Source organism: Strongylocentrotus purpuratus, unplaced genomic scaffold (genome assembly GCF_000002235.5).
Source record: "Strongylocentrotus purpuratus isolate Spur 01 unplaced genomic scaffold, Spur_5.0 spur5_scaffold_18, whole genome shotgun sequence".
Lineage (NCBI taxonomy): Eukaryota > Metazoa > Echinodermata > Echinoidea > Camarodonta > Strongylocentrotidae > Strongylocentrotus > Strongylocentrotus purpuratus.
In genome coordinates, this window is record NW_022145603.1 from 17,657,506 (window position 1) to 17,664,798 (window position 7,293).

The 7,293-nt window shown below is 36.0% G+C and overlaps 1 protein-coding gene across 1 annotated transcript; it reads left to right on the top strand.

Moving 5' to 3' along the window:
• Positions 1-1,256: 1,256 nt before the first annotated feature.
• Positions 1,257-6,976, top strand: LOC105440368 (vesicle-associated membrane protein 8-like). Its single transcript, XM_030989328.1, has 5 exons — positions 1,257-1,357; positions 2,582-2,778; positions 4,397-4,476; positions 5,523-5,586; positions 6,461-6,976. Coding segments are annotated over exons 1-5 (363 nt in total). The 5' UTR covers positions 1,257-1,355; the 3' UTR covers positions 6,481-6,976.
• The last annotated feature ends 317 nt before the right edge of the window (positions 6,977-7,293 follow it).

The following is a 7,293-nucleotide window of genomic DNA, read 5'->3' on the forward strand; positions in this document are numbered from 1 at the left end:
TCATCATCATCATCATCATCATCATCATCAGAAGAAGAAGAAGAAGAAGAAGAAGAAGAAGAAGAAGCGCTCCTACGTTTATGTAGGCTATGTTTGAAGAAAAGAAATGCTTCAGAAATCAAGTCTTACTTTACCTCATCTGGGAGCGTCACATTAATTATGTCTTTCAAGGAAATAAGTTCAGTCACGCGAAGAATATGTCATAGATTATTTATATCAGACTTTTATATTGTTTATATTATATCATAATATTCTGATATAATAAACTATGACACATTCTTCACGTGAACTTATTTGTAATGTGATGCGTTTGCTATTTCATGATGCCCAAGGTTGAGAGATAATGTAACGAATGTATTATGAAACTATATTCGATCGTCATTTAGATGAGAATGGGGGGGGGGGGGTGGATCTAGATACTTCAATAACTGTGTCATGTGTGTATCAAATGCCATTCTTTTCCCACACTCATTTAAATTTACTACACAGTCTACATGAGTGAATCTAGACAATTTCCAAACATCTTCTGTTGCAAATGTAAACATGTTACCCCCCCCCCCCCTTTAAACACACTTTTTTTTTTAGGGGGGATTTAAAGGTAATACAAAGTTTTGGTAAATTTTGAAAATTGGGTGGATAGTGATTCTTTACAATTTTGATATATTTGGATTCCCCTGTGGATGTATTATAAGCACACAAATTTTTAGCCCCTTAAACACTTCTGCTTTCGAGAAAAATGGAATATAAAAATTTACCGGTGCTCCCCGTAAATTTTAATAAATTTCAAATAGCGCCTACGGCCGTACATATGGTAGCTGCGACCATGCACATCTCAGAATATGTAGTTGTGATATATAATTTCCAAACGGGAATAGCTAATCGGTCGATTTCAGTCAAGAAATACTGCTTTATAGCTTAATTAATATACTGACCTTGAGAGGGAGCTTTTCAACATAAAGAGTTTATTATTGACAATTTCATAACTTTAGACTCGATTTCAACCGCGACAACAATCATTGAATATTTACGGATCGCATATGATTCTAATATGTTCTTTTGAACCAAATTCATGACCCCATACCAAAACTTTGTATTACCTTTAACCTCGCTCTTTCGATCTCCTACCAAAGCCTACACATTTTGTACGTGTTACAACTATTTCTCTCAGATCGCTGTGAGACTTATTGAAGAGCGCCATCTACCATACAAGCCGCAAGTTAAAAAACACTACAGAGATGAAAAACAACAACTCGATCAGCTGGTAAAGTGGTATATGTAGTGATTAATTTACAGCATGCAGTGAAAAGCCAGAGAACTTCAATGTTATTCTAGATGTCATTTTGGGCGAATATAGCATGTAAGTGATAGGTAGCATCTACCCTGAACAAATTTAAAAGTTTGCATTTGTTCAGTTATTGCGTAATCTAGGCTTAGATCTATTATTAGTATTTTTTGTAGTCAAAAACTTTTTTCACGCCAGTGCAGCGCGAGGCCAAGGAGGCCTCAAAAGCGACAGCGTCTTCTCCCGGAGTTGAGGGAGCCTAGCTAGCCCACGTGTATGCTACCGCCTTCCTCCGCCAAGCGCAAGCCCAAGTGCTGAGCTTTGTCAATCCACACCATGCACTATATTTCCTAATCTTGTGGAAATGGTGTTGTTAATTATTGTCATAACAAATTGAAATTGTCTTTAACAAATGCTTAGCATCATGATCATCGGGTACTGCAAAGTTAGCTTGTCTTTTTTCTTTAAATCGATAGCCTACAATTTTAAAAGTAATGTCAATGACAATCACACTTTCAACTATGCAGCCGATCAATCATCAATGATTTATGTTTTAATAAATCTAGTCTAGATCTAGTCAGAGAACATAAAAAAGACAAAATACATTAAATTTAATGATTTACAGTTAACTTTTAACATTCCACAAGTCGAATCGGCGCACAGTGCATTTCAACTTTCAAGGAATGTTTCATAAAGCTGTTTGTAAAGTTACGCATGACTTTATGAAGGACTTGTAATGAAGTGCCAGATACATGTAGGATGCCAAATTTTTTTCTGATATTTTCACTAACCTCAATTAAATTATGGCAAAAAATATACTTTGCATTAAAAATGTTTGTTATCATAAGAATGTTAATCAACATCTGCACAGTTCAACTTTAGTTGATGTCACTATGAACACGATGGACAAAGAAAGCGGACAGAATATCTACAGTTCCTCGTTCTATTCTACCCTCAACAATTGCTATGGTAGACAAAGGAACATCCCTTCACTGCTATTATGTAAAAAAAATAAGTAGCACAGGTGAATATACATGTACATGTGACACCTGTTCTACACATTTTTACATATAGCAGTGAAGGGATGTTCCTTTGTCTACCACAGCAATTGTTGACGGTAGAATGAGGAACTGTATATCTTGTCCGCTTTCTTTGTCCGTCATGTTCATAGTGTGTAGACTATTTAATAATTATTCAGGGCCCTGCTGGGCATAAATGCATCGGTTCTTGTGTTTATAATTGCCATGTCTCATCAATGCTGAATATATTTATATGTACTTGTAATATGTCTTCCAACAGGGATCCCGTAGGGAGTGCAGAGCCAAAGAAGAGCAAAAAGTCCAAGAAGAAGAAGAAGTCAAAGAAGGTTAAAGACAACAAGGGCAACGTCGATAACCTGCAGAAAGATGTTGATCAGATAGCAGAGATCATGGTGACTAACATCGATAAGATGCTTGAGAGAGCAGAAAACCTTGAAGATTTAATGGAAAATGCAGGTAACTATTAAAGATATCTGGGGGGGGGGGGTGGTTCACAAAGACTAAGATCAACTTTAGGTTGGACTGATCTATGGCAGGCCATTAATGCCACTGTTTTCTCTCGCCTTAGATAATATTTTTTCCTTCAATAATGAATTATCAAAAAATATAAATTCTTTAGATTTGTGACTATAATTTGTATGTCCTTTGAGAGACCAATGCCAGTAAGCGGTGAGAGCAAACAGTGGCATGAACAGCCTGCCATAGTTAAGTCCAACTTAAATTTGATCTTAGTCTTTGTGAAACACTCCCCAGGTATTAATGACAAATGTTTAAATAAATTGCTCATGAAAGATCTCTGTGGATGTGCTATAGCCGCAGAATACCCAACCCATATGTAACCGTAATCCTGAATCCTGACATTGATCCTAATTCTCTTTTTTATAACTCTAAAACCCTAATCCTACCCCTGACGTTAAGGCTTATAACCCTAACTCTCATCCTACCCTAACATTCATGATGAAATATTCTGCAGTTTACTGTATGCCTACCGTAATAGTTAAATTTCTTTACTCTAAATATTGGCCTACATGGATAAATCTTTCAAAAACAGAACATTACTTAAAGATGAAGTTGAGTTCTGATCATGCGATTGCATTGTGAAAGAAACGGTGTGGAATTGATTAGGAGAGGTTGATCATCTATGTATAAGAATTTGTGTGTATTGCAAGGTTTTGGAATCATCAAAATGATAAGAAATTTGGCCAAGTCTTGATAAAGTTACAAACACTGTACACAGAAAGATGTATATAGGACTACACGAACACATGGGGTAAAAATCCTACCCGGATTTTTTACGATGTTACATGACATATTTAGAATATGAAGGCATTTGAAAAGCCATGCTTTTCAGGGAACATGTCTTATCTGATGTTCTTCCACACTTGCATACCGGTAATAAGAATGTTACAAATTATTTTTCACCTCTTCCCAGAACTCAACCTTCTCTTTAAAAAAACCCCTGCAAAATGATGGGTGGCAGAAATACTTCTGAGTGGAAGAAGAGCGTGCATTTTGAAGTTATGAATATTATTTTAATCCAATGATATTTCATTACAATATGATTTGATTGGGTAGCTGTAAGTAAAATTAAATTCTTTAAAGGTATAGACCAGTTCTGGTCATGCGATTGTGAAAGAAATATTGTGAAATTGATCAGAAAAGGTTGATCATCTAGCATATCAGTATTGGTGGGTACTGCAAGGTTCTGGAATCAACAAAATTATAAGAAATTTGGCCCAGTCTTGGTAAAGTTACAAGCACTGTACACCGAAAGATGTATATGGGCCTACGCGATTATCTATCCAGTCCTGATAGATATAATAATTTACCAAATATATCAATTAGTTGGCAGTTTTCCCAGCAAAATTTGTATCATCACTTATTAGTCAAAACATATTCTTTCCCATGATTGGTAATAAGAGCTTCTATTTCATTTTTTGAGAGTGGGGGGGGGGGGGGGGGGGCGTTTCCAAAACTGGTCTATACCTTTAAACAAGAGTTGTACTAAATTTCATCACTAGTCAGATTATCGCACTTTAACAAAAATGAATGTACTTTTTATATTCAATTTCAGAGGATCTAGAAGCACAGGCAAAAGGCTTTCAAGTTGTCACAATGAAGGTTAAAGAAAAGGAGAAATGGAAATACCAAAAAGTGAGTACCGGTCTAAGTTTACCGGAATATGTTACGTACCGCAAGATTACACTTTTTTCCTCTAATAAGAATGTACTGGCTAACCCCCCCCCCCCCCCCCCCTCCCACTCCCAAGGTTGATAACTTGATCAATAGAGATTTCCAACAAGCAGCCATATTGGGGGACAGACAGTAAATACCCGTGCATCGATCAGACCATGAAAAGTCATTGTTTCCATGGTCTAGTGAACAGGTTTGCTATTGTATATACTCCGATATGGCTACTTGTTGGAAGCCTCTGTAAACAGATCAGTCACAAAAAATACTAGCATGAAATGGTAACTCGACAGTGAAATTTCAAGTTTGAATACTTTCTAAATGAACACAAGAGGGACAACTGGAAGTTAGAAGAGTATGTCTGGGCGAGCATCATATATGTTCCACTTCTTCTTTGTTTATTTTGCTATATTAGGAAAATAGAAATTAATAGCAGCTTAGAGTTGTTTAAGCAAAAGACTTTGTAATTCTGTGAATATACATATTTATAATTTATATAAATGTTTATGTATAGTCATTGGTTATACAGTGCGTCCCAGAAAAAACGAAACCGAGAATTATCGATGTTTATCATAACTTAGTCACATTTATAATTAATAAATGATACATATTTGTGATTGTGATTAAGTTATGATAAAGCATTGATAATTCTCGGTTTCGTTTTTTCTGGGACGAACTGTATATTGCTTTGTCTTTTAAAAAAATCTAAGAAATCTGTCAAAAAGAGGTATGGATGGACTTATAATCTATACAGGATTTAACATGAGCCTTTGTTATTCTGGTTATCTGAAGAAATAAAATTGAAACCAGTTAGTGAAGAAGAGAACTTTCTCAATGATTTTTATTTCAATTGTTTTGATTATTATTTATATATATTGTAATTGTACATATGTATATTGTAACTCTTGTCTTTTATCTGTAAAGCTATGGCTATTCAGCCATCCAGCTGCGAAGATATGTTTTTTTTAACAAATATTGAATGAATAATCTCTCCTTTTATTTTCCTGCAGTCAAAGATGTGCCTGACTCTGATAATCGTCTTCATCATGATAGCCATCATTGCAATCATTCTATGTAAGTACAAGGGCTTCTAGGACCCAAGACTTTTACATTTGATTGAACAAATACCGCCCCCCCCCCCCCTTTCCACCAACAACACACAACATCAAATGCATTGGACAATGCCCCTGTCTCTTCTCTGGTTAACTACTACCCTCTTTCTTTGGACCCTCGCCCCTAACTGGACGACAACTTAACCCTTGGACTTTGACCCGATTGGCCAACTTGCCCTAGGTTAACTTCCCCCTCTCAAACAACTACCCAAGGACAATACCCCCACTCCCCTGACAACTCTCCTCTTTTGATAACTACTTGTGGACTATCATCTCCATTTGGACCACTTTCCCCAAAGACAAGTTTTCAAAGGTCACAGAGTCATTAACTATTTGGATATAGGCAAAGGCATGAGTGACATCCTTCTACTTGTGAACTTTAATATACCATAGATACAAAGTTCTCTCGTTTTATTAGTAAGTTTTCCTGTATGGCTTTACTTCATGCATAGATATATACAGTGCATCCCAGAAAAAAACAAAACAGAGAATTATCAATGTTTTATCATAACTTAGTCACAATTATAATTAATATATGACACAAATTTGTAAAGCTTAGATCCTCTTTCAGTTGGTGCAACTCATATGATGCATATTTCACGCATGAGCGATTAAAAACAATTTGAAGAGAGGAAACCAAAAAGTCATTTGGCGGGCTTTTTATGAATTTCAAAGAGAAACTAACATTTCTAGAAAGTTCAATTTCTGCCCTTTCATATGATACCTCGATCAGGAAAAATGAGCCAGGACTAACAAAGTTCTGTTTGTTATAAGTAATGCTTCCACAATTTCCATAATTTGATGATTGTTTTTCTTGGTTTTGTGTTTTTATGCAGTGATAGTTCAGCCTTGGTAGCGATGCTGGAGTACCTTTTGTGCCTTTAAACTTGACTGGATGGTGTCAGATAGATCATCAACTAGCCAATAGAGTGCCCTCTCGATCGTGCCATCCTGTTGGACTGTCCGAGAAGTGCCTCTTGAGGAATCATAGGAAAACTCAGGGACACACTTGCTGCTTATACCAGAGAGGGTGACCTTTGAACCTATGAAGAGAGCTGCAAAGAGTAAAACCGTCCCAACAAAGATATCTGTGCCCTGTCTTACAAAGAGTTGCGATCCAAATCAATCGCAAGTCCTCTAATCAATCGCAAGTTTGCAGGCTCCTGTTTATAATGTACATAGTTGCAATTGATATCTATCGCAAATAAGTTGCGATTGATATCAACTCTTCGTAAGACAGGGCCCAGGGTAATAGATATATGTCAGTGCATTATTTCAAGTGCCATATAAAATGGGCTTGCTTTTTATAATTAGGTAAGCAAAATGTGTTTGGCATTTCTGTATCTTGTAAGTTACAGGCCTGATAAAAACTCGATTTAAATCGGTTTCCCGATTTTTTTTAAATTTTTTCCGATTTTTTCCTGATTTTTTCCTGATTTTTTTTTTTTTTTGACCAATTTTTTTTTTCTTCCTATTTTATCCTGATTTTCCCGATTTTCCTCTTATTTTCTCTATTCTTCCCTATTTTGCCCTATTTTTTCCTAATTTTGTCCTAATTTTCTTACTCGAAAGGGGGGAATGTTGTTAGATGCCATTTTTTCCCCGCGAATCCTCTCTTCTTTTTTTTTACTCAAGGGGGGCGTGGTTGAGGGGAAAACAAAAAACCTAT